Source organism: Stegostoma tigrinum, chromosome 6, assembly GCF_030684315.1.
Source record: "Stegostoma tigrinum isolate sSteTig4 chromosome 6, sSteTig4.hap1, whole genome shotgun sequence".
NCBI lineage: Eukaryota > Metazoa > Chordata > Chondrichthyes > Orectolobiformes > Stegostomatidae > Stegostoma > Stegostoma tigrinum.
The window spans coordinates 23,607,948-23,634,183 of record NC_081359.1 but is presented as its reverse complement, the minus strand read 5'-3'; the positions used below and the strand labels follow the sequence as shown (position 1 = coordinate 23,634,183).

The following is a 26,236-nucleotide window of genomic DNA, read 5'->3' as shown; positions in this document are numbered from 1 at the left end:
CCCTGATATTGGGAGGCAGCAGTGCAAATCCAGTGAGCCTCCAGCCGCCCTATGTTATAAATATCACTCCAGCATTACTTCTTAGATCAGAGGATATAAACGTCAGTTCTACAGTATTGTCTATTTTTGATTTAACTAATCGAGTTTATATGGCCTGTGATTGACTTTAAATCACTGTTATTTTAATTTGCTCAATAACTGAAGTTTAGATAATTTTACGCTGTGGCCTGATTGCTGAAAGAAAGATTTCAAGAGGAAGTAATGAGGTTACCAATAGCCATTTAGAGAGAGACAATCTTTTATATTGCTCACTGTGCTCTGTTGCTTTCGAAACATGAAGCAATTTTCTCTCAAAGAAAAACTGCCATGGAGATAAAAAGAGGCTTAATGATAAAGGCATCCTGTGAGTTAAAGCAGGTAGGCTTGATAAGATTCCAAGGAATAGATTGTACTCATTTCCATATATTCTGTGTTGGAGGCCGTTGGCATGTATTGATTTTTTAAAAAATATTGGCTTCCTTCAGCCTGCTATCAGCAGAAAGCGTGATTAAAGCTACAAAATCTCTGGTACTTCATCAACAACACATTTCTCCCTTTGTGGTCTGCAGGCTGACAGTGACTAGCCATCCCCTGATGCCACACAGTGATTTGGAAGCAGGCAGCTCTGAGGAGCTCTTCCAGGCTGTAAACCATGCAGAGCAAACCTTTTGTAAGATGGAGATCTATCTGAAGCAGCAGCAGCTATGTGATGTCATCCTGATTGCTGGAAACCGAAAGATACCTGCTCATAGGTAGGGCATCTCTACATTTCTCCTGTTTAAAGCAATCTGAGTGATTTAAAACTGATCTCTTTGTTAAAAAAGAAGCTTCTACTCAGGAACGCCTTGGCATTCTTTGAAAATACTGAGTGGAATACCCTTCTTCATTAAACTCCAGCTAAAAGTATATCGCCTTCAGCCAAGGAAAGATAATTAGTCTGTAATTAACGAGGGAATTGATATGGTGCCGTGCTGTTTGGCCGCCTTAACTAAAGAACTTTCCTGGGGAGGGAGGGCAATGATAAATCACTTGATTGGATTATCCAATAATGAGAGATAAAGTATAGTGGGCCCATTTTCCATTGAATTTCATATTTCATAATCCATTCATGGGTCATGGGCACCACTAACTGGGCCAGCCCTACTTGCTATTCAAAAGATGGTGGTGAGCTGCCTTCTTGAACCGTTGCATTCCGTTTGTTGTACTAACACACCCACCCTCTCCCCCAAAAAATGAAGCTGTTATGGAGGGATTTCCAATGTAAGAGAGATTGTTTAATGGAAACAGAACATTGTTGATTCTGTAGGTGCTGAAATATGTGTTCTCCGGGTGGGGTGGGCGAAATCAAAAAGATGCGTTATAATCTCAGAACAAGGGCTGACTCATTCAGAACTAAAATGTGGAAAGATTTCTTTATTCAAGAAGGTGTGAATCCTTGGAGCTTTCTACCCAAGCGTCCTGTGGATGCTTAATCATCAAGCATATACAATGCTTATTGAGCAGAGGTCAACAGGATTCTGGGTGCTGAGTGGATCAATCGGAATGGGGATTGGGTGAGAAGGTGAAATTGAAGTATAACATCAGCCACATTTTTGTTGAACAGTGGTACTGGTTCAAAAGATCAACTGGCCTATCTAGCTCCTACATCTTATGGCCTTAACTTCTGTGCATGAATGAATTCTCTGAGGAAGGTCAAATTCAAACTTATTTCCAGACTCAAATATTGGGATGCTAAGCTGAATGCATGCCTGAAATTATGTTGAACAGTCTTGCTGAAAAAAAAGTTTCATTTAATATGATTAATAGTTCATTCCTAATTGTCTAAAAGTAGTGTTTGCCATACAGCAAAAAGCAATATTTTACCAACTTTATTTTTGTTTTTGTGACAATATGTATATATTATATACATCATAAAGTATCACAATTTTCATGTATTGAACTCAGTTGAAGGTGGAAGCTGAGAAAATGGAACATATACAAATGGCCTCAAATGAACAAAGAATAATGGAGAGGCCAATGTCCACTTTTAATGATTAAGATGAATATCTGGAGTCATTATTAGTTAGTTCAAAAACTGTGATTGAAATTACTTCTCTTAATTGAACACAAGCATTTTTCTTCCATGACTTTTCAATTATTACTAATTATTTTATCACTAATAATTTATTTTACATCTCAATTTTAACATGCGTATTGTGTGAAAGAGCGGTTTTTGCCTTATTAACATAGCAAGTTTCGTTTGCTCCAGTAAAGGAAGTGTAGGCAACATACTCTACTGGAAGCAAAGCAAAAATACTGGAATTGGTCTGCAGCTAACTAAAGATAAAGGATTTACAAATTTCTACTCATTTTGCAGGCCCGCTGTCAGGTGGAGAAATATATTTTACATACTTTAAGACAATTGTTGCTATATTTCATTTTTTTATTGAAACAATTTACAAACATTATTCATGGATAATCAGCTTTTAAAAAAGGGCTAACCATGGCAGGTTGTAATAGTTGAGGAAGCATGCTCCCTATCTGTGTGAGATTCCCTGTGCAGTATTTCAAACAAAAGGAAGTCAAAATAGACCATGTTTCTACATTTATAAAAGCTGGAATGTAAAGTGGCCTCTAGGCACACTAAGCTTTTATGTACAATGAAGTCATTAATAATTTTACTACTTACACACCTGCACTAATGGAATCTCATGCAATTGGGTTTTAAAAATACCTACAGCAAATGCATGATTGTGACATCTGCAACAAATTACATGTGTGGAAATAATGATTAGATACCATGCAGAGGTGAAATATATTTATGCTCAATTTGAAACACATTTTAATTGCAGTTTTTAATGCTTAATTAATATCATTATAATGAACACATCTTTTGGGGTGAAGAAGTTTAACTTATTACAATTAATAGTTAATGCCTAATTGCGTAAAATATGTTTTCCATACAGGAAGAAACACTATTCTACCAGCTTTATGTTTGTTTTTGTGACAATGTGTGTATGTTATATACATTACAGAATATGACAATTTTCACATATCCTATTACCCAAAGTTAATGGTGGAAGCTGGGAAAATGGAACAAATAGCAATTAGTCGCAAGTGGCCAAAAGGCAATGGAATGGCAGACATCTGTATTTAATGATTAAGGTTAAGATCTGGAGTCATCATTAATTAGTTTGAAAAGTGTGATTGGAATTTTATATATATATTTGAGTACAGAAGCATTTTTCTTTCACTTGGCTTTCCAGTTATTCGTAACGGTTTTATCATCAATAATTTGTTTTACATTTCAATTTTAAAATTAAGTGTGAAGGAGTGGTTGTTGCTTCATCAACACAGTGAGGGATAGTATAATAATGCTGACTCCATGACCTAAAATAAAGTTGCTGTAGTCCTACCAGATTGTAGCACTGGTCTTGCATTGATAGGGAGGACTCAGAAGAGATTATTAATGTTTCCAGAATGAGTAGTCAGAAAGAGAGTCTGGAAAGTGTCAGGAATCTAACTTCAGCCACAACAGGTAAGGGGACAGCTATGACACAGGGAAAAGATGCAATATTCAAGAGTGTCTCCAATTGATGAAGGGTGTACACCTGAAGCATTGACTTTCCTGCTCCTCTGATGCTGCCTGACCCACTGTATTCCTCCAGCTCTACACTGTGTTGACAATGTCTCTACTTCGTCAAGAGGCTAAGGAAATTTGGTATGCCCACAAAGACTCTTACCAGTTTTTATAGATGCACCATAGGAAACATTCTAAAGGGATGTATTACAGCTTGGTTTGGCAACAGCTCTTCCCAAGATTGCAAGAAACTACAGAGGGTTGTGAACATAGCCCAGCCCATCACACCTTGTATCCATTGACTGCATCTATACATCCTCGTGCTTTGGGAAAACAACCAACATAATCAAAGACTCCTCCCACCCCGGTTATACGCCCTTCCATTGGGCGGAAGATATAAAATTTTGAATACACGTACAAATAGATTCAAGAACAGCTTCATCTCTGCTGCTCTTAGACTTTTGGACGGACCTGTCAAATTTTAAATTTAGTGTTGATCTCATTCTCTGCATGCCTTCTCTGCAGATGTAACACCGTTTTCTTCACTCTGTTCTATTACCCTGATGCACTTTGTATGGTATGGTCTCCCTGTACTGCATGCAAAAATAAAACTTTTCACTGTACCTAGCGACAAGTAACAATAATAAATCAAATCAAATCAAATCAAATCAAATCATACCAAATCAATTTAGGCCTAATGGTTTTGGTGTTGTACATAAATGCATGCTGTATACTAAAAAAGATAAATGAATTTGTAACACAGACTGAAATTTGTGGGTTCGATGTTGTGGGCATCACAAAGACTTTGCTGTCAGGGAATCAGAGCTGGGAACTAAAATATCCAAGGATATGCATCTATCAAAAAGACAGGCAAATGAGCAGAAGGGTCGGGGTTGCTTTGTTTGAAAAAATACTAAATAAATAGCAAGAAATGAGGTAGAATCAAACAATGTAGAATCTGTGTGGTTAGAGTTGAGGAACCACAAAGGAAAAAGATGCTGATGGGGATTGTGTACAGGCTCTTTAGCAGTAGTCATGATGTTTTGAAGAAATAACGCATTGATAGAAAGATCCTGCAAGAAAGGCACTTTCACAAGAATCATTGAGGACTTCAATATGCAGATGAACTGGGAATTTCAGATTTGTAGCAGAGTTCAAGAAAAGGAATTTGTGGCATGTTTCAAAAAGTGTTTTATTGAAGCAACTTGTGGTAGCCCCCACTAGGGAATAGGCATTTCTGGATTTGCTGATGTGTAATGAGGTAGAATTGATTAGGGGGCTTGAGGTGAAAGAACCTCCATGGGGCAGTGATCACAATATAATAGAATTCATCCTGCAGTTTGAGAGGAAGAAGCTGGATTCAGATGTAGTGGTATTATAACTAAATAAAGGTAACTACAAAGACATGACAGAGCAGTTGACCAGGGTTGAACAGAAGGGGAGCCTATCAGGGAAGACAATGGAACAGCAATGGCAGGACTTTCAAGGGTAATTCAGGAGGCAAAGCAGAAATTCATCCCAAGGAAGAAGGAGCACACTAAGGGAGGACAAGGCAACCATGACTGACAAGGGGAGATTTATTTATTTAGATAGCTGATTTATTTAGATATATGAAAGATAAGAGAAAGGAGATAGTGGATACGGGGCCACTGAAAAATGAGACTGGAGAAGTAGTAAATGGGAACAAAAACATTGTGTGGAACTGAATAGGTAATTTATATCAGTTTTCACAGTGAAAGACACCAACAGCAGACCAGAACTTCAGGAGAGCCAGAGGGCAGAGATGAGTGTAGTGAAGGTGCTGTAGAAGCTGAGAAACCTATAAGTGAGTTAATCACCCGGATCAGATGGACTACACACCAGAGATTGCTGAGGAGATTGTGGAGGCATTGGTGGTGATCTTTCAAGAGACGTTGGGGTTATGTTTGTGCTCTGTTCTTCCTAGAATCTCTGATACAGAAGCTACCCAGTTCATTCTCAGTGATATGATCCATAAATTGTTAGAATACAACCTGGCTGGCTGATGCTACAAAAGGTATTCTAATAAAATAGTATGTACTGAAAGGTGCTCTAAAGGTTTTTCAGTACCTGTGACTATAAAGGATAGAAAAGTCAATATCCATATACTGCATCTCTCTTAGAAAAGACTTGACACTTGAGAAATTGGTATTAAGCTCTTCCAGGTTGGAATCTTGAGTGGCCATCTGTTTAGGAGAATATTTAGTCTTCTTTCTTGAAAACAGAAGTAAGGGAATTGCAACATCCAGTATGATGCGTAACTTTGCATCAGTCTTTGTGATGGAAGACCACGAGTTCTGCATACCAGAACTTCAGGAGAGTCAGGGGGCAAAGGTGAGCATTATGGCCAGCACTAAAGAGAAGGTGCTGGAGAAACAGGAAGGACTGAAGGTGGATAAATCACTCTGACCCGTTAGATTAAACCCCAGAGTTCTGAAGGAGATAGCTGAGGAGATTGTAGAGGCATTGGTGGTGATCTTTCAGGAATCACTGAAGTCAGGGAAGATCTCAGAGGTTTGGATAGTGGCTCATGTAACACCCCTGCTTAAGAAGGGAGAGAGGCAGAGGATCAGAACTTGTACATCAGCAGGCCTAGCATTAGTCATTACAGTCCATTATTAAGAATGAGGTTGCAGTGTACTTTGAAGTACATTGTAAAAAAGAGCTGAGTCAGCATGGCTTTGTGTGTAGGTCAAGAGGGGTCATACCTGACAAAATGCCGGAATTCTTTGAGGAGGTGCCAAGCAAGTTAGATTAAGAAGTGCCAGTGGACATGATACATTTGGATTTACAGCAGCCTTTGACAAAATGCTGCACAGGATGCTGTTCAATAAGGTATAAGCCCATGGTGTCGGGGCAAAGTATTGGCATGGATAGAGGACTGGCTAATTGGCAGAAGGCAGAAAGTGGGGAAGAAAGTGTCTTAATCAGAATGGTAGCCAGCGATTAGTGGAGTTTTTCAGGGGTCAGTATTGGAACTATGACTACTCACATTATACCTTAATATCTGTCCGAAAGAACTGGGGCCATTGTTGATAAGTTTGCAGATGACTCAAAAATAGATGAATGAACAGGTAGTGTTGAAGAAGCGGGAAGGTAGCAGAAGGACTTGAGTAGGCGGGGAGAGTGAGCAAAGAATTGGCAAATGGAATATAATCACAGAACACTCCAAAGACAATCCTATCCATAACCACTCCCCTCTCCCACTCATCCCCATTACTCTGTATTCCCATACACATCCCTGGACAATTTAGCATTACCACTCCACCTGACCTGCACATGTTTGGATTGTGGGAGGAAACCAGAGCACCTAAAAAATCCTGCACAGGCACAGGGAGAACGTGCAAACTCTACACAGACAGTCACTTAAGGCTAGAATTGAACCTGGGTCCGTATCTCTCTCAGGAAGCATTGTTAACCACTGAGCCACCATTTCTTCAATCAGGGGGTGGTGAATCTGCAGAACTCATTGTTGCAGAAGGCTGTGACAGATAGGTTATTGACTATTAGAATAGAATAGAATAGCTAATTATTGTTATATGCATTTTAACCAAAAAAAGTGAAAAAATTATGAGTCACCGTACCATGGTGCCTTTATTAATGAAATAAGTTATCAATTAGAAAAAGAACGTTAAAATTAAAGCAAAGTCCATCTCAGATCAATTTCATTTTGGGGAAAGCTGATTAAAATGATGAACATTGTAATACTATGAAATCGCCACTGAAAATGACCTCCACGCTGGAATGAGACCTAAAGACTGAATTGCCAAGCTGGGATTGCCCCTCTGGGAAAAGGCAGCTGCCACGCCATGCTGAGACCACCGTGCTGGGAGAGATGCCCGCCAAAAGCCGGAACGAGACCTCCACACTAGGACAAGACCTTCATGCTAAAGAAGACTTCCATGCTAGGATGAGATTGGCATGCCCTGCTGCTGGAATGCCCGGAAGCCACCACTGAAGAAGACCTCAAAACTGGTATGAGACCTCCAGGGAGAAGGCAGGAAAGTGGACTTGAGAAGCTTATCTGCAGTGATTGAATGCAGGAAAGTCTTGATGGGCCAAATAGCCTAATTCTGTTCCTCTATCTTATAGTCTTTAATCTGAGGTTCACCATGCCTGAGACATAATAAGGTCCCATGGTTAGATACCCAGAATTGTGCAGAGTAGTTCAGATGGAGTCTAAGTAATTCTCTTCTTCCTAAGTTGCAATGCTCAGTAACCAAACCATTCTCCACCCAGAGAAGAACCATTACCTCCACCAAAGCTCTCACTGGTTTAGAAGCTAGTTCAGGAATTTATATTCATTGAAATCAACATCAGTTTTCCATGGTGAACATTAGTTCAGCCATTAAAAGTGGGCTACTTCCTTCATTTATAGTCAATAAAGAACTGGAAATCACTTGTTGATTGTATTAAATTATTCTTCAGCCATTTACACTATTATTAACACCGCTCCAATCTGATAACTCTTTCAATGTACACATTTTAAATCATTACTGTTCTGGCACATTTTTTCCCCAATTGCTGCTCTGACACTGCAATCAACTGCTGACTTAACATAAATAGAGATGTTTGAAAAATAACTGGACGAGGAAGCTGAATATTATGTTTGGTCCAAACTTCGAGAAATTTCTATTGTATACACTGTGCTAATTTATGGAAATAAACAGGAGGCCTCTGCAAGTGAATGCTTACATTAAGAATACTAATAGATCATGAATAGTTTCTGCAGGCTGCTCATCTTCCTTAGTGAGATATAACAGCCTGAATTGTTCCACACTGGTGATTCATTTGTATCAGATAAAAATGAACGCACAGATGTTCCACCACCTTCAGCCATCAGAGACCTAGAAGCAGAGAATGGAAATCTTGTTGAAGTACCACCACAATATTGAAACAACTGCTTGAAATGAAGAACATAATGCAAGAGGGACTCGAACTAATTAAACCAGTGAGGGCTTTGGTTGCACAGACTATTAATAATGTGCTTGTGTATATTTAGTAACGCCTTGTTGCTGGAGGAAAGAAATTTATAGCCCATTATTCTGACAGAATGGATTTTGTTTATGCTGGCAGGTAAACAGAGAATTGATGTTACCTTTAAGTTTTGCTAATTGTAGTACATGAGTACTTCTCAGTCTAGGTAAGTACGAATGTCTGATGTTTTCTCAAATGTGGCAAGATTGAGCACACGTATCGTGTCTAATGTCAAACAGCAGCTGTTAGCATTAAAAATGAATGCTTTCCTTGAATGTAGTTAGTGATAAAGCTAAGAACATAAGTTTTATTCAGGTGTGAAAAGAAAAGGTTCAATTCACCAGAGGCTTCATGGCTCGCTTTTGGAGCTGTCGCCACTTCAACCAGGAGCAATCTTTCTTTCCATCATACAGTAGCTAACAAGTGCACAATGGAAATAAAAATGACTGCCACCACACACAGAGTGGGTGGAGTATATGTTTCCTGCTGTGAGGGAGAGACCTTCGAATTTTGAAAAACATGAGGCCTTCAAAGGGCAACAACATTACACAAGCACCCATACAATGCATTTGAAAGACACTTGTGATTGCAAAGAGCACTAAATATGTGAACATTGAGAATTAAACTACTGTGTGATATCCAAATCTAGCCCCAGGCACACCTGGCCACATCATGCTGCGTTAGGGATTAAAGCTAATAATCGCTATGTTACAAGATCAACGTATAATGACCGAGAAAGGTTAACCCAATTGTCAAAATAGCAAGCACATTCCAAGGACCTGTATACTGCGCATGGAGTTGCACACTTCATTTTCTGGATCATGAAACCTCATGTAGCACTACTTAGGTTCTGTACCTTCAATATTGTAGTTGTTGCAAGACACACATTTGTTCTCTCAGTTGATGATTAAAAGTGAACATGTATTTAAAAATGTGATCACCATATTTACAACAGAATGTCAACCCTGCCCTTTAGAAGTTCACCTTCTTACTTTCTGTCCCACCACATCTCAGTGAAGATCTAGGGTAGAGGAAGCTTGCCCTACAGTGTTGGCCTCTGAGTTTTGTTTGGATGACCCCAACAGCATTTAAGGCCTAGAGGGCCTAGATGTGCTGAATGTGTCCTGACTACATTGGCTTGATGTCCTAAAGGACAGAGAGATGCAGTCGAGGTGGAGAACCAGCTGCCTCTGAAAAGCCCTGAGAGAACATTCTGAGGGGCTTATATGTGCCACCTCTTCAGGCTGAATGCCACTGGCAGCATTCTGTCTCCTTTGTGAGGAAGGGACATCTGAAGGGAGTTCAAGGTTCCTCTTTCACCTTGTTGTTACGTTTCTGCTGATGCAGAGTATCAAACTTTGCACGTATCCAGTAGGGTCTGAAACTCCCAGACCTGACTTTCCATGGAATTGCTAGCCCTTCCATGGAGGCAGCCAAATGTTTGCATGGCTGAGGGCAGCAGGATCCCAAGCACATTGCTGTTTGTGCCAGGTTTCCCAGTGTCCCGACAAACCTGTCTGCTTCTCTGTCTTTGCTTGTGAAGTCATGAATTACCACTGTTGTGTGACCCTCTCCTGCTTGGGGCTGAGCATGTAACAGATCTCTGGTTGCATGCGGCCAGGGACATTTCCTCCTTCATCATCTGCAGGAACATGGCAATGATTTGCCCACCACGCACTTTCAATTCTAATCTAGCTAATTTATGGACCAAACTACCATTATCTGAGCTGATAATGGGACAACAGGCAGTCTTACCAATGCATCCTCTGTGGCATCCCTGCCCTCTCCCTCAGAGACTGAGGAGGGATTGTTTTGTGAGATGACTGTCTTGACTGCAGAGATTGTGCTGATGCTGCTTGTGCCTGCAGGAGACAAAAAAGATTATGTTGCGACCAAGGGGTATAGTTCTGTCATGGTAAAAATTATTTCACAGTGGCAGCATTTGGGATAATAACAAAGCAATGGACAATCTCACAATGTAGTTGTTGGGACATGGATGATTTGGCATCTCCACAGGAGCCAGTCCTTGCAAGCCAAGGCTAAGATCTTGCCTTCTGAGTGGATGAGGAGATAAATTTCAGGCACTGCACAACCCATCTTTTGATGCTATTATGGATGGTTTTCTCCTGAAATGAGAGGAAGGGAGGGACTTAATAAGATGAAAGTGGACAGCATAGCTGTTAGAGCTGCTGCAAATGGGGGAAAGATGGTGAGGTGTCCCGAGTGAATGAAGAGGTTTCACAGAGGCCAGGCGGCATCAATAACTTGGAGAGGGGTGAGAGCGAGTAAGTGATGGTGAAGCAATGACAATGAAAGTGATAAATTGTGACCCTTGGTGGAAGATAAGTGCAGGATCAGAGGCAGAGTTAGTGTGAGGTAGCAAAGAGAAGATGGTGGAAAAGAAGGTCATTGATCTTAATCCTACACTGCTGGGCATTTCTCCAAATGGTGAAGATCATGAATGGTGATTTGGTGATTGGGTTGGGGGATCAATCTTGGACCAGGCTGGCAGGGTCAGGTGTCATAGCCTCCTCTTCTGATTCTGGAGAAAGAGGACAAGGCTCCTCTACATCAATTCATCTTCCAGGACCTCAAAGTCCCAATCCACAAAGCTGGGAACCAAGTTTCCCTTATCTGCCTTCAGCAGGACAGCACACAAGGACAGGGCAGCTCCAGGCTGACAGCACAATGCCAAGTGTGAAGCAGCCTTTTAAAGATGACTAGGAGGTCCAGCGTTTTGTGCACAAGGAGAATAGGAGGAGTGAGGTGCAATAGGTGCACGGTTAATGAGGGGATTTTGCAAACACAGTGTGAGAAAGCTCGCTTGGCCTCACAGAGAGAAACCCTCCATGAAACTCGCCAAAAATGATGCTCAGCTCATTTCCAGAATGATTCAGGTTGAACAGGCTTCAGAACACAATTGGATTTCAAAGACAATTTATTTCACTTTTATCTATTCACCAACGGAACTTTATTATTCAATGTACAAACTGTTTTGAGCACAGTAATGTTACTGTAACCATTGTGGACGCAATAATCTGAATCGAGGGTGTTAGCAGGCCGAGCTTGGAAAACTACTCCGAAGCCAATGTCACATACCTTCCCACAGGATATAGGGAAAACTGGAAGTAATTTTAGTCCTTGATGTTTATGAGCACTTAAACCGCAGCAAAATGTTGCAGGTGCTGGAAATTTGAAGTAACAACGGAAAATGCTGGAAGGACAAGTCAGGAAACAACTGTTGAAACGGAAAATCACATTTAAGTTTTGAAGAAGTTACCTCCTTTTCTGTGATCACAGATGCTGCCTTGCCTGCTCTGCATTCCTGGCATTTTCTATTTTTTTTATTTTATGCTCAAATACTTGCTTAAAGATAAGTGGTTGACTGTAGATCAGTTTTGGCAATGACAGTGAACTTTTGACCATGATTATGGCTAGAATTAGGGATGCTTTTGGCTTTGAAACAGAAAATAGGAGCAGAATTACGCCACTTGGCTCTTCAAGCCTGCTCCACCATTCAGTATGATCACGGTTGGTCTTCCTACAGCCTTTGATCCCTTTAGCTCTAAGGACTATATCAATCTACTTCTTGAATACACTCAATGTTTTGGCGTCTACCACTTTCTGTGGCAGAGAATTCCATAGACTCACTGCTCTGAGTGAATACATTTTTCCTCATCTCAGTCTTAAATGGCCTAGCCTTTATCTTTAAATTTTGACCCCTGGTGCTAGACTCACTGGTCATCGAAAACATACTTTTCTGTTTTTACTCTGTCTGATTCTGTTAGAATTTTATAGGTTTCCATGAAATTATTGTTCATTTTTCATGACTCCAGTGAACTGATCCAATCTCTCTTCATATGTCAATCATGCCATCCCAGGAGTCCGTCTGGCGAATCTTTGTTGTACAGTCTCCATAGGCAGAACACCTTTGCTCAGATAAGGAGATAAGAACTGCACACAATTTGGTCTCACATAGCACAGGAATCAATACATGATATGCCTTCAAACTTGTGCAGATTTTCTGATAGCCATTTATCAATTCAATTCTCTTCATTTTTCTTGGAAGGGAAAATTGTCTGCGCTTAGTATGGAAAGAGCATTGGACAATGTTTGGCTTCTAATACATTGTGGTTCACGTCTGGCTAGTAATATTCCAATACAGAAATAATAAGTCATCTTAGAATTACGTCACAAGATGTAAGCAGTATTTATCACAGATCACAATGTAGACATTCACAATCATCTTCCTTCCCTCTAGCTCACTGTCTAACTCCCTTAGCTTGTATTTGGTAAATATTTGTGATTGAGACAAAGAGTAAGGGCTGGAACATGTTCTGAATTGTCAGCAGATTCAGATAGAATGGAGCCTTCAGGCTAATTTAGAGAAAGAGAACATGACAGAGCTCAGATGGGTTTCTGAAGAGCACAGGTTACCCAGGTCATTGACAAAGAAGGGAGACATCAAAATTTTATGAACTTGTTTGCTAATGGCTACAAGAGAATGAAAAGGAAAATAACTCAAAGTTCATGATACGGCTGGCATCTAATCTCTTTTCCCCCATTTCTGATGCTCCCAACCCTTTACAGTGTCCATCATATTAATAATAAGCAGTTTGAGCATAATCATAGAATCCCTACAGTGCAGAATAGAGGCCATTCAGCCCATCAGATCTGCTCCAATACTCTGAAAAACTTCACACCCTATCCCTGTAACCCTATATTTACCATGGATAACCCACCTAGCCTGCACATCCCTGCACACTGTGGGGCAATTTAGCATGGCCTGTCTACCTTAGCTGTACACCTTTGGACTATGGAATGAAACTGGATTATCTAACATAAACCCACAGAGGCACGGGGAGAACATGCGACTCCACACAAACAATTGCCGGAAGCAAGAATCAAACCTGGGTCCCTGGTGCTGTGATGCAGTTGTGCTAACCATTGAGCCACTATACTGCCCTTGAACCACATAAACATAAAGAACAAGAAAAACATAAGCAGTGGGAGCAGGAGCAGACCTTTCAGCTCCTCATTCAAAAAGAGAATGGCTAAACTGCCCAAGGTGTTAACTCTTCTTTTAGGCTGGTTATCACCGCCTTCAACTTCTCAACATTTCAAAAATCTATCTGCCTCTTCATTAACTGTTTTCAGTGATCTAGCCTCCACAGCACACTGGTGTAGAGAATTTCAAACATTCACCATCCTTCAAAAATAAAAATCCTTCATTTCTTAGTTTTAAATGAGTGTTCTCTAATTCTGTAAACATGTTTCCTTGCTCATAGTTCTCCCGCTAGTGAAATCATCTTGTATCAAGCCCCTCCATGATCTAAAATGTTTCAAAAAAATCACTCCTCAGTCTTCTAAACACTAATGAATAAAGCCCAAACTTGCTTAGCTATTCCCATCAAGTCAAACTCTTCATATCAAGAATCAATCTACTGAATCTCTTTTGAATTACCATCAATGTTAGTATATTTTTGCAATGTTTAATTCTTTATATTCTTTCAAAATATGAAGACCAAAACTATACAGAATACTTCAGGCTGCAGCAATGCCCTATAGAGTTGAAACAAGATCTACTTGTTTTTAAATAATGAAGGTATAAAGGCCAAAATATCATTTGCTCAACTGAGTTCTGAGGAAGGATCACCGGACCCGAAATATTAACCTTGATTTTTTCTTCACATATGCTGCCAGACTTGCTGAGCTTTTCCAGAAACTTCTGTATTTGTACCAGACTTTCTTATCCTCCTAGAAACATTCTTATGGAATATCACATATCCTTGAATATCAAGATAACAAAGTGTGGAGCTGGATGAACACAGCAGGCCAAGCAGCGTCTCAGGAGCACAAAAGCTGACGTTGCGGGCCTAGACCCTTCATCAGATAGGCTCTCTGATGAAGGGTCTAGGCCCGAAACGTCAGCTTTTGTGCTCCTGAGATGCTGCTTGGCCTGCTGTGTTCATCCAGCTCCACACTTTGTTATCTTGGATTCTCCAGCATCTGCAGTTCCCATTATCCTTGAATATCAAGTCTTGGTCACCCTGTAACCACATCTCTGTAACAGCTATCAAGTCATTTTCATTTAATTCTATCTGTGCCATCAACTTATCTAAATTGTTACAGCTGCTACCTGTGTTCACATAAAAAGCCTTCAGCTTTGACTCTTTACAATTATTACCTTTTATGGATTTAATTTCTGTTTCACTCTTCTATGTATATGTTTTCCATCCTTCTGTGTCATGTTTTGATTATCAGTTACCTTTTCACGACCCAGCTATTTTCTGTGAGATTTTTAGGCTACTTTATTGAACCCTGCCCTCCACATTGACACTTCAATTCTGTTTGAAGGGAAAGTATTCTCAGCAATAGGCATGTTTAATACTATGCTCGATAAGGTGACTAATTTTCTTTCCTATTATATGGCTGCCTATACAGATGTAAGTTTTATTTTTCCCAATTTGCACTGATCATTTATTTCCAAAGAAGCCACAGTCGCTTTCGGACTAGAATATCTGTTTTTTGCAAGACTTCTACCCGAGTCACTTTCAAAATACATAGCCTGACAAAATCCTTGTATTCTTTCATGAATTTAATTGTTACATTTTAGTTTCATTCTTTCCTTTGCTCAGACAGAAGTGCTTTTTTGTGCTTCTGTTATTGCTACATTTCAATACTGATCTTTGTAATAGAGGCCTCTTTTCAGCCACCTATTGGAAGGACATCTTAATAGAGATCTTCAACTGCCAATCAATCCATTAACCTGCTGTGTAAAATGTAGCAATAGAGGGAAAACACATTTTCTCAGCGGTTGTTCAAATAAAGCAAAACAACCCTTAAAAGTCACAGTTTCTCATTCCAGTGCCTTTCAGTAATTAGTTCCCAAATTAGTCAGCGGACTAAGAGCACATGTTCGTCTCCAAACATCCTGAATCCAGTTGCTATCCTTGAAGCCATTGTTCAGCTAGAGGACTGTGAATAATTTGTCTTCAGCAAGTCGAAGTGAAGATGTTCTAGTTGACTGCATTTGCCAACTGTTTTTCTTTTGTCTTAAAACAAGGTGCTTTTTTTTCCCTTTTCTTCAGCGATTCTCTCTATCAAGGTACCACATGTTTACCGGAAGCTAAGTTATAAAGAAATCATTTACTGGCTTTTGAATTTCACTTTTCTTAATGCAGTTCCTGACATTCAAACATCCACTTTCCTGTATGTCCCAGAAACATAGACAGTGAGTAAGGAACTGTGGAAGAAAATAGAGGCCTTTGAAATGAGAATGCTAAGACACGTACTAAGCATTCCCTATATAGGCCATAAGACAAATGAAGAAGTTGCTGAAATTGAAAGAATAAAAGAACTCTTTAAAAAAATGGCATCCAGAAATGAAAATGTCATTTCGACCATTTGATCAGAGCTGCAAAACGCAAGAGTCTTCTTCTGGAGAGCAGCAGAAAAAGAGGTCGACCTCAATACTTTCAGATGATAGAAGTCAGAGAGTGCAGACTAGATATTGTGGATGCTGAGGACAAAGGAATGGAACCCACCATGACAGGAAGTCTCCTGGGAGAGTAACTGTAAATGTTAGCAACACTCAAGTCATGTTGACTTTAAACTAAATGGCAGATTAGGGGTTAGATTTTTGGATTTATTTTTTCTGTGGCAGAGCACTATTATTTCTGAAAGATAACTGAACTTTAAACTAGTACAATCATTCAGTGGCTCTGATGTGGAATTAAACCACAACAAATCAGTAATAGGAGCAGGAGGAGGCCCTTCAGACCCTCAAATCTGCCCTGCTATCCGAGAAGGTAATGGCTGATCTGTGCCAGGTGTCAGTTCCTCTTTCATACCAGCTCCAGTTTTGTTCAATAACCTTTTATGTGGCACCTTAACCAATCAGAATCAAATTGTTAACTGGAGAAAATTTCAACACTCTGGCCGGTCATGTAAGACAATAACAGTTTAACCAATGGTTGATAATCAAACTGAAAGTTGGAAGTTTCACAGAACAACTAGCTCATCAGATTTGGCTAATTTGAACTTCAGTAGTAATTAAAATGTACCCATGGTATACGCTTTATTGCTTATTTTACATTATGTTAGAAAACATTTTCTGTTTTTTTTTATTTTAAATTAAGTTTTGTGACTAAAAGAACTTGCATTTTTTTTAGGCAGGAGAAAGCAAGGCACATAAGCTTGATTTTTATGGTTATGGGAAACTCTATAGAGTTGTATAAATAATGACTGGGACATATTCTGAGGTTACAGAATCATACTGTACAGAAGAGTCCCTTCAGCTCATCATGTAGCACCAATAAAACCTACTCTAATTCTATACTCATCCCTACTTGACCCAGAGCCCTGAATGTTATGACATTTCAAGTACTCATCCAACCTTTTTTTAAAAAGGTTGTGAGGTATCCTGCTCCAACAACACTACCAGACAGTGCATTCCACATTCCCACAATCGTTTGGGTGAACATATTTTCCTTAAAATCCCCTCTAAACCTCCTGCATTTTACCTCAAAATTATGCCCATTTGTATTTGACCTCCAATCAGAAAGACCAGCTGCATTCTATTGAACTTGTCTATGCCCCACATAAACTTGTACAACTCAATCAGCTTGCCTCACAGCCTTTTTTGCTTTAAAGGAAACCCGAGCTCATCCAACCCTTCTTCACAGGTAAACTGCTCCATCCCAGTCAACATCTCCACTGAACTCTCTCCGGTGCAATCATTTCCTTCCCATAGTGTCGTGACCAGAACCGCACACTGCAATCCAGCGGTGGCCTAACTAAAGTTTTGTTGCTACTTATATAATCAATGCCACAGCTGACAAAGACAAGTCTCCATATGTTTTCTTAACTACCCATTCAGAATGCCACCTCACAGCACAGGGACCCAGATTTGATCCACCCTTGGGTTACTGTCTGTGTGGAGTTTGTACATTCTCCCTTTGTCTGCATAGGTTTCCTTCAGGAGCTCCAGTTTCCTCCCACTGTTCAAAGATGTGCAAGTTAGGTGGATAGGCCATGCTAAATTACCCATGGTGTCCATAGATGTGTAGGATAGGTGTGTTAGTCTTGGGAAATGCAGGGTTACAGGTATAAGGTAAGAGAATGGGCCTGGGTGGGAAGCTCTTCAGAGGGTTAGTGTGGACTCGTTGAGCTGAATGGCTCATTTCCACACTGCAGAGATTCTATTAAAAATAAACCCCAAAATTCCTCTGTTTCTTTGATTTGCTCGATGACCTCCTATTCATTAAGTGCTTGCTTGTTTGTTACTTCTCCCAAAGTGCTTTACCTCACCCTTGTCAGGGTGAAATTCCATCTAGCACTGATGTACTTATTTGACCAACCCATCTATATCTTCCTGTAACTTAAGACCTTCTTCCTCAATGTAAACCATCTGGCTAATTTTCATGTCATCCACAAACCTACTTATCATCCCTCCAAACTTTCTTATATATCACAAACAACAAAGGATCCAGCACTGATCCCTATGTCATGCCAATGGACTTGAGACTACAGTCACACAAACAATCTTCTACTATCACCCTCGGTCTTCAGTCACTAAGCCAATTTTGGATCCAACCTGTTAAGTTACCCTAGATTGCATTTGCTTTTTCCTTTTTTATCAGTCTCCTGTGTGGGATTTTATCAAAGTCTTTGAAAAAATCCATGTAAGCGATATGAACTGCATTATCCTCATCTACACACCTGGTCACCACCTTGAAATATTCAATCAAATTTGTTAAGCATGACTTCCCTCTGGAAAAGCCATGCAGACTATCCCTGATCAAACCTTGTCTCTCCAAGTGGAAATTAATCCTATTCTTCAGTATTTTCTCTCACAGTTTCCCGACCACTGATGTGAGACTCACTGATCTGTAATTCTCTGGTTTATCTCCACTACCCCTTTTGAAAAATGGAACCCCATTAGATGTCCTCCAGTCCTCTATCATCTTCCCTATGGCCAGAGAGAAACAAAAATATGGGTCAGGCTCCATAATGTTCTCCTTTGTCTCCATCAACAGCATGGGATACAATTCATCTGAACCTGTGGAACTGCCCCACTTTTAAGCCAACCAATTCCTTCTTACTCCCTTTATAAAACTGCTCAAACCTCACAGTCCTGCTTCTCAAATTCTGTACTCAACTCCTCCTCTGAAGTGTAAACAGATGTGAACACTCATTTATCACCCTACTAATGTCCCTCATATGCCCAAATCCCACCTTGGTCCCTAATGGGCCCTACTCTTTCCCTGGTTGTTCTCTTCCCCATGCTATACTTACAGAATACCAACAGATTCTTTCTAAGCTTGCCTACCATTTTTTCATGCCCCCTCTTTACCAGCCCAACAGCATGAGATTCCTGACCAAAAAAAACACAGAGCCCCTGATTTTCATGAGAGTAAGCTAAGTACACAAACTGGTTTAGGTTGTAGGCCCACATTCCTAGTCCCCACTAAATATTCATGGTATCAGGGAATTAGGGTATTGCAGCCCCTAGAAGTCTTTTGAATCTAAGCCTGTTAGAAGGAAGGTTTTAAAAGTTAAGTTCAAAATGTCTTATCATGCAACCCATGTCAAGCTAAGTTCATCAACCGCCACTCATTGTCCCTTCATACTCCATATGCCAACATCTGCTGCTCCACCTCCTTCCTCACACTTCATACTGTCTGTGTCAAGATTTGCCCATCCACACCCACCCATATGTCTCCCTGCACCCTCTTTTCTAATCCTCCCATATGTGGCCCTTCATACCTCCATGTCAGGCTTTGACATTTACCAGCCCATTCAACCACCATGTATTCTGTACATAACCAACAAATTCTCTCGTAATGACATGATGGATGTGAAAAAAGTCATTAAAAATAGTAATTTGTTCATATCTTTGTCCTTTCTTGAAAAAACTGTTTCACCTACAAGCCTACAAATGTCAATCACCTGGAGCTATTAAAGTATGAATAGTAGATATTGCAAGCACATGATAAACTGCTGTAAATAAACTGTTTGACAGAAAATACTCATAAACGAAGAATGTCAGTCAAGCAATATTTTCCCGAAGGAGCTGACATAACAAGAATCCAAACTTCCATTAGTTGCTTTAAAGAGCTGCATTTAAAAGTAACATTACTTGATTGACAGCTGTTGAATGATGATATATTCTGCAATTGTACAGTGTTTATTTTAAAATATGTACAGGGAAGTTAAGTCAATGCAGTTTCAACTCTTGATCTTTGCAATTTTCTGGACAGTCGAAATATTTGAAAGAAAGAAGTGTTTTGAAAGTAAATGAACAATTCTTTTAAAAACGAAAACATATTATTATTGCTGTAGGGTTCTTTGGTTCTGTGCAGAGTATGGTGGATTAATGGCCATGGAGCATTAAAGTGTGATATGGAAGGTATGAGGGGTTTTGGGAGAGATGGCAAAATTTAGCACGGTAAGTGCCACATCTTGAAATAAAGTGTGAGAGGGACCATGGGAGGTGAAGAGTCAAGGGTTAGGACAATACCTTGGCATAAACAGTCTGAGAGGCCATAGGATGTGGGTGGAGACACATGAGGTAACTTGAGTTGGAATGACTGGGACATTGAGAATGTGTAGGTCTTGAGAATATGTGAGAAGTGAGGGCTAGAAGGCTGTTCATTGCCTTCAATTTTTTAGTAGTTTGCCTCTGCACTTAGCAACTGTTTAGTTGCCTCTCACCTCTTTCTGGGAGCCTTGGTCCTGATCTCTTTTGCCATTCACATGCAGAATGAAAATCCTGTAGTTACTGGCATTTTCGCTTGATGCAGGCATTCCCAGCCAGGAAATTTCCTAATAGAACATAGAACATTACAGCACAGTACAGGCCCTTCGGCCCTCAATGTTCTGCCAACCTGTCATACCGATCTCAAGCCCATTTAACCTCCACTATTCCATGTACGTCCATATGCTTGTCCAATGACGACTTAAATGTACCTAAAGTTGGCGAATCTACAACAGTAGCAGGCAAAACGTTCCATTCCCTTACTACTCTCTGAGTAAAGAAACTACCTCTGACATCTGTCCTATATCTTTCAGCCCTCTGAACCTACCTTGAAGACGAAGATCCAGCTCTGAATCTCATGATACGAACACCTTAAAATAAACATAGTTTAGTATGAAAGATAATAAATGCTAATTTTGGTATCCATACTTTTCCGATATGGCCAGCCAAGTTATTCCTTGTCAATAATTTAAAGTACACAAAATGGTTCCCCTATGAATAACTGCCATGATGCAATAGGGCAGTTATGCCTCAAGGTTTATTTTTAATGTAATGAATTTCTTCTGTCAACTCTTCACAGCTAATTAAAAGGCACTAATTTAATTAGATCCCTCGTGATGTTTGTCTTTACAGGCTTGTTCTTAGTGCTGTGTCTGATTATTTTGCTGCGATGTTCACCAGTGATGTTTGTGAAGCTAAGCAAGAGGAAGTCAAAATGGAGGGCATAGACCCTAGTGCACTCTGGGATCTTGTTCAATTTGCTTACACAGGTAAATTTGAGTGAAAAGTTATTTATATACAACACTTTATTGTATGTTGTGTAAGGATTTGAATTGATTGATGATAAAATGATTTGATACTCAAAGCTGAAATCCATGTGCTTTAATGATAAGCTTACACAATTTTTCAATGATTTTCACATAAGTTCATGAATAAATGTTTTAATGACTTTAATGTGAAACTTGTTATATTAAAGACGTGTGTTAATTCCTCCTACCTCATTTGTGAAAAATGATGAATGTAACTGATACACATTATTTGCACACATCACTCTAACACATATTAAATATGTCTACAGTTAATATTTTCACATATTGTACAAACGCTAACAATTGGTTCATGCCAGCTCCAGGGATAACCATGATCCACCAATGAGCAAAATGACTGCACAAATTTGATCCCTTATGATGATGCCAACAATGTATTGGGGAAATTGAATCTTACGAGTCAATGTGCAGTTGTGCGTTGAGAATTCTGGCACCACAGCAGCACTAAGGTGGATTCTGGGACAGTGGCCAGTATTCATAGTGGGTATTGCCGATTGCAAAGAACATTAAATACGGCTTGGTCGAGGGGTCACTGCTTTAAAGTGAAGCTAAATGGAGCACTGCAGTCAAAAAACTTTGACTTTTCTTGGATCCTGGCCATTCAGCCCATATCAACCCTTTAAAGAGTATCGCATCCAGACCCACCCCTCTACCTTGTGCCTGTTACCCTGCATTTCCCATGGTTAATCCACACATCCCTGGACACTCGCGAAAATTTCATACTGCCAATCCACCTAAACTGTACATCTTTGGACTGTGGGAGGAAGCCAGACCACTCAGGCAAAACCCATGTAGATACGAGGAGAATGTGCAAATTCCACACAGACAGTCACCCAAGAGTGGAAGTGAACCCAGGTCCCTGGCTCTGTGGGCCAGCAGTGCTAACCACTGAGCCACTATGTCATCTCAAATGTAATTTTTTTTACACACCTCCAGTGGTCCCATTAAAGACTGTGCAGGCAAGAAAACTGTCCTCAGTCAGCCAGTCACACCCTGATTTCCAAAGTGAGCCTGGCGTGGGCTTTCAACCCAGGTCTTTTAGCAAAGGTCTTAACACCTGTTTCAGGCAGGCAACTTGAACAACTCCAGGCCACTTAAAGCAATATGGCATGTTATACGTTTCAGATCGAGATTTGGTGTATACATGCAGAATGCTCCCATGCATATAGAATGCCTTCAGTGCCCATTTTCAACCTTGAAAACAGTGAAACATGTTCATATCTTGTTTGCTGGATGTTCAACATATGGAGTAATATTTTAAAATGGGTGACATTTGTGATTTTAACCAACCATTTAAAGAGACAGCCACCAGTCTGCAGTTTACATTCTAAATTCCACAGTGCACCTCTAATTCCCACAATTCAAACGTTTGTTAAGTTAACAATTTCCCTTTGAATTTCCTTTTGCAAAATTGAAGGTAAAAAATCAGGCAGTAACTGTACTGGCAATTGAACACTTATCTTGTAAAATGCACCATAAAAGCTGCCTGTCTCACTTTAACTTATGAACTCATCCATTTTTGTAATAATACATGACATTTGTACTGCAGTAATATTACTCTTGAAGGAGGAAGTACAGTAATTATATTGGGGAAAAGAAGACTACCATCTATTGCGTTACTTAAATTGATTTTCAGGTCTTCAGAAATCTCAGCTTAGCATGGAATCCCTTTTCTTTTCTTACTCATAACACTTTATCAAGTTATTATGTATGCATTAGAATTGCAGAGCTACCGTATCTCAGAAACAGTTCACAGAATAAGAGCTCTTTTGCAGAAATTGCAAATTCTGTAAATGTCATTATGTTATGTGTAATTCATGAATTTTGCTGTAGACGTTGAAATGTATATTCGTTGTTCATACCGTTGGAATAATTCAGAGGTTTACTCATGTAGACACAAAAAAAAGCAGTCATTTTCTTTGCTGTTGTTGCGTATGAGCATGACAGAAATAACTAGTTAGCAACCATTGAACATAACCTCTTTATTTTGCTCTTGGTCTTGTTCAATATAATTTAGACCAGTACTTTAAAATGTATTCAGCATATGAATTACGTTGTACTTAAACATAGTGGTCTTCAACAGTTGATCAATAGCCTTTTCTGTTTTCAAACTATGGCTGGATATTAGCCTTGCAAGATACTGTTAGCATTTCATCTGTTCAACAATTCAGAGTTAAATTGAGCTGCACAAACAGTTAAAAAAAGAATTATTCAATGTGTGCCAAAGGTAGAAATCTGCATTGGTTTGATAAAAGCAGGGAGTGAATTAAAGCGCGTGCCTGCCTTGCAATTGAATTTAAGAGATGGCGAGAAATTAAACTGCCAAACTATTGCCCTTGCTCAAAAGGAATTACATTAAACTTCCATGAGCAAGTGTTACCTTTGGCAAAAGTTAATTAAAATTGGGAAGTTAAATGCTGAAGAAGCTTGTGGTTCATTTAACCATGAAAAAAATTGCACGAAAGAGAAGCTATTACATATAAACAATCAATTCCACATGTTATTGATTTGAAATTTTAAAGACAAAGTAACTGTAGTTAACCATGTTGTGCAAACTGTGAGTTACACCTGAATGTTTTTTTTATTAAAAAAGGAGCAGGTGTAGATTACATGGCCCTTTGGATCTATTCTGTCATTCAATAAATCATGGCTAGTCTTTTACCTCATGTCTAATTTCTTATACTGTCCATTCATTGATTCCTTCAAGAAATCTAAGCTCTATTAATATCTGCCTTAATTGTGCTCAGCAGCTGAACTTCCAAAGATTGCTGAGGGATGGAATTCCAAATTCTCAACCTGCTAATTGAAGAAATTTTTGCTCCCCTTAGACTTAAAAAGCCAATTCCTTACCCTGACACTATGAGTCTCAGTTCGAGAAATACTCCAACCAGGGAAAACAGTGTCTTTGCGTCAATACTTATTTATACTTGTTCCTTCAGGTTTGATTTAGGGTTGTGTTGAGTTTTGATGAAATGAATATTTTTCAACAGTACTCACTCTAGAAAACAACAATGTTGTCGAGGAGAATACTGAGATACAGGCTACTAGACTAGGTGGGATTGAGGGTCACAAAGAAGAGGTATTAGAAATTCTACAAGAGGGTGAAGATAGATAAGTCCCCTGGGTCGGATGGGATTTATCCTAGGATCCTCTGGGAAGCCAGGGAGGAGATTGCTGAGCCTTTGGCATTGATCTTAAACTTGCCATTGTCTACAGGAATAGTGCCAGACGACTGGAGGATAGCAAATGTGGTTCCCCTGTTCAAGAACGGGAGTAGAGACATCCCTGGTAATTATAGACCAGTGAGCCTTACCTCAGTTGTTGGTAAAGTGTTGGAAAATGTTATAAGGGATAGGATTTATAATCATCTAGAAAAGAATAAATTGATTAGGGATAGTCAGCACAGTTTTGTGAAGGGAAGGTCGTGCCTCACAAACGTTATTCAGTTCTTTGAGAAGGTGACCAAACAGGTAGATGAGAGTAAACCAGTTGATGTGGTGTATATGGATTTCAGCAAGGCGTTCGATAAGGTTCCCCACAATAGGCTATTGTACAAAATGCGGAGGAATGGAATTGTGGGAGATATAGCAGTTTGGATCAGAAGTTGACTTGCTGAAAGAAGACAGAGGGTGGTAGTTGATGGGAAATGTTCATCCTGGAGACCAGTTACTCGTGGTGTATCGCAAGGGTCGGTGTTGGGTCCACTGCTGTTTGTCATTTTTATAAATGATCTGGATGGGGGCGTAGAAGGATGGGTTAGTAAATTTGCAGACGACACTAAGGTTGGTGGAGTTGTGGATAGTGACGAAGGATGTTGTAGGTTGCAGAGAGACATAAATAAGCTGCAGAGCTGGGCTGAGAGGTGGCAAATGGAGTTTAATGCAGACAAGTGTGAGGTGATGCACTTTGGTAGGAGTAACCGGGAGGCAAAGTACTGGGCATAGCTTTAAATTGAGGGGTGAAAGACATAGGACAGATGTCAGAGGTAGTTTCTTTACTCAGAGAGTAGCAAGGGAATGGAACGCTTTGCCTGCAACGGTAGTAGATTCGCCAACTTTAGGTACATTTAAGTCATCATTGGATAAGCATATGGACGTACATGGAATATTGTAGGTTAGATCGGCTTGAGGTCAGTATGACAGGTCGGCACAATATCGAGGGCCGAAGGGCCTATACTGTGCTGTAATGTTCTATGTTCTATGAAATTTGAATCATTTTGTATTTAACTATCACATTTGATATTAATTCTGAACTCTGAATGACTCCTTGCAAACACCTTAAGCAAAAGACAGATTAATTTGTTCAAAGAAACTTAGTTGGGGAATAGTGAATGATGTCATATTTTGAAACTCAATTTTCTCAAATGATAGAGAGAAAATAATAGACTGATCAAAAGTTTTAAATGAAATTATCTGTCAAACATCCCATTTTATATAGCAATGAATGCTGCAGACTAAATCCTGAGGTTAAACATATACACAACTGTATTAATGATTTCTTAATTTTAAGGTATGCACTTTGGGAACTAAGTTTTCATTTAAATTTGTACCCACGTTTTCTTTCACATTTCATTCTTCGTGATTCATTGTGTTATGAGATACACTCAGGATCCTATCCGCAACTAATGCTGACGTTTCCTTTGAAGAATTGCATTGATGACATCATGACGTGACTGCAGGAATCTAAATCTTCAGTTAAATATTGAGAAGTACCTTTTAAATAATATAAGTAAAACTAAATGTTTCTGTTTAGGAACTAATTCATCATATCTATTGTTTTCACAGTTTCAGTTGGAATAGGGATAACATTGTTTGTCTCAGTCAAAAACAAAAACATGGATCTTTTTTGTTAAAAATGCATCTAACATTTCACCATTAAGTAACCTGATTGTATTTCACTACCTGCCTCAAGCAATCATTCTGAAGCCTTATTACTGGAAAAGGAGACAAGTGACATCTCACAAGTTGATTCATAATCTACTAATAGAGATCCACACAATGGAAAGAGACTTAGAGCTTGAAAATTAGACTCCTGGAAAGTGCTGTGTGATTCATT

At 39.6% G+C, this 26,236-nt stretch overlaps 1 protein-coding gene across 5 annotated transcripts in view; it reads left to right on the top strand.

Annotated features, from left to right (window-relative positions):
- LOC125453382 (kelch-like protein 1) overlaps positions 1 to 26,236 on the top strand; it is a 351,831-nt gene that overhangs the window by 139,267 nt on the left and 186,328 nt on the right. For all 5 annotated transcript variants that reach the window (XM_059646484.1, XM_048532887.2, XM_059646486.1 and 2 more), the window contains exons 2-3: positions 609 to 791; positions 20,988 to 21,124. In XM_059646484.1, coding sequence (XP_059502467.1) covers positions 609 to 791; positions 20,988 to 21,124 — 320 coding nt within the window. The remainder of the gene's footprint in view (positions 1 to 608; positions 792 to 20,987; positions 21,125 to 26,236) is intronic.